The 1786-nt window shown below is 39.6% G+C and overlaps 1 protein-coding gene across 1 annotated transcript; it reads left to right on the forward strand.

The window, feature by feature from the left end:
- The first annotated feature begins 1111 nt into the window (after positions 1-1111).
- On the forward strand, positions 1112-1786 carry LOC116033359. Its single transcript, XM_031276108.1, has one exon. The coding sequence runs from the start codon at positions 1112-1114 to the stop codon at positions 1784-1786; it is 675 nt and encodes a 224-aa protein (XP_031131968.1).

Genomic DNA, 1786 nt, shown 5'->3' on the forward strand with positions numbered 1-1786 from the left:
ACATAATACATTATACATACATAGTTGATCATTTGCTACGTTATTATGACACGGATGTGATAAGTTAATTATTGGTTTCATGGACAAATACACATAATAATTACATTTTGGTATCTATGTCAATTTGCTGTCTTTTTCCCTTTTAATTACTTTGCTTTCTTGAGGTTGGAGACGGGTGGGGAGATCTGGGTCCTCACTGCTCGTCCTAAAACCTGGTGAATGATATAAATCGTTCTCGAATCATGTAATTACTGATAAAATAAAATTTTAAGTGGTTATTAACAAAATTTGAACTTTTTACATTCTGATATAGTGATTAGTGATATCATTGTTAGAAAAAATTGTTAGGTGCTCCTCGAGCGCTCGGGAGCGCCTAATGCCTAGAACGTCTAGGTGGGAATTAATAGGCGCTTAATTTTCTTTTTTAATTTGTTTAAGTATTTTAATTTTTTAAAGACTAACAATTATAAATTATATAATACTTTAATAGTTAATACTAAAATATTAAATATTAACCTAATTGTACCGTTTAATTTATTTCGCTCAAAATGTTGTTGTTTTGAGTAAAATAACCCATTAAAAAAAAATAACAATAGTTAATCGGCCGACTAGGTGGCCTAGTTGGTGCCTAGGAGGTCTGGTCGGCGCCTAAGAGGCCTAGGCGGTCAGCACCTAAGCGGCCTAGGTGGTTGCCTAGCCGGTCAGCTGCCTAGACCACCATTTAAGGTGATACACTCGGCTATCGACTAACGCCTAGCACTTAGGTGGGAATTAAATGACGCCTAGATGAGATTTTTGCAACACTGAGTGACATGCGAATAATGTATTATATATTTGAGCACTTTTTTTGCAGTTTTTTTTATTTATTTGTTAAAATAGTAGAAGTGTTGCTAAAAAATAATGTGATAACGCGACACGGGATAACGTGTTGATCAATCAAAAGTTCAAAACAGGTAGAAGCCTTTCTGCAATATAAGCAGTGCGGGAAGGGTAATTTGGTCAAGAAAATCAGTATATATAGCCCTAAAATTTGTCTTCCCCTTAATTAATCTTTCACTCAAATTAAGCCTCTGACCTTAGATACCTTCCCCATCTTATTCAGCCTCCATTAATGGACCCTGAGGCTGCAATAACCCTATTCGATTCATGCTGGTTCCATCTCGAAATTCTCAAGAAACGCCCAAACCCATCATCTTCCTCGACTTCTGAAACAGACCCAGATCTCAAAATCAAGGAAATTTCCTCAGAATGGAAGGAATTTCCAAGCCAATTGGTGGTTGAAACTAGGTCAAAGGCTGAGCTTTTGAGCTCCAATTCCGGGTACAATTCCGATTCCTTTTCCCCGGTCTCAGTCCTCCCGGAATCGCATTTCCGATCGACGCCGGAGACGGAGAAGAAAGTGAAGAGGGGGAACAGGGGGAAAAGGAGGGGGAGAAAAGGCGAGAAGGGATCACTGAGCAAGAGCTTATCGGAGCTTGAGTTTCAGGAGCTGAAAGGGTTTATGGATCTGGGGTTTGAATTCTCTGAAGAAGATGTGAATTCGAGCCTGGTTGAGATCATTCCCGGGCTGCAGAAACTGGGGAAGAAAGAAGAAGAGGAGAAAAAGACACCTAATAAACCTGCCAGAGCTCGACCTTATCTCTCTGAAGCTTGGGAGGCTATGGAGAAAGAAGAGAGGAAGAAGAACCAGTTGATGAACTGGAGAATCCCTGCAATGAACAATGAGGTTAACATGAAAGACAGTCTCAAATGGTGGGCTCATACTGTTGCATCCACAGTTAGATGA

This window comes from Ipomoea triloba, chromosome 10 (genome assembly GCF_003576645.1).
Source record: "Ipomoea triloba cultivar NCNSP0323 chromosome 10, ASM357664v1".
NCBI lineage: Eukaryota > Viridiplantae > Streptophyta > Magnoliopsida > Solanales > Convolvulaceae > Ipomoea > Ipomoea triloba.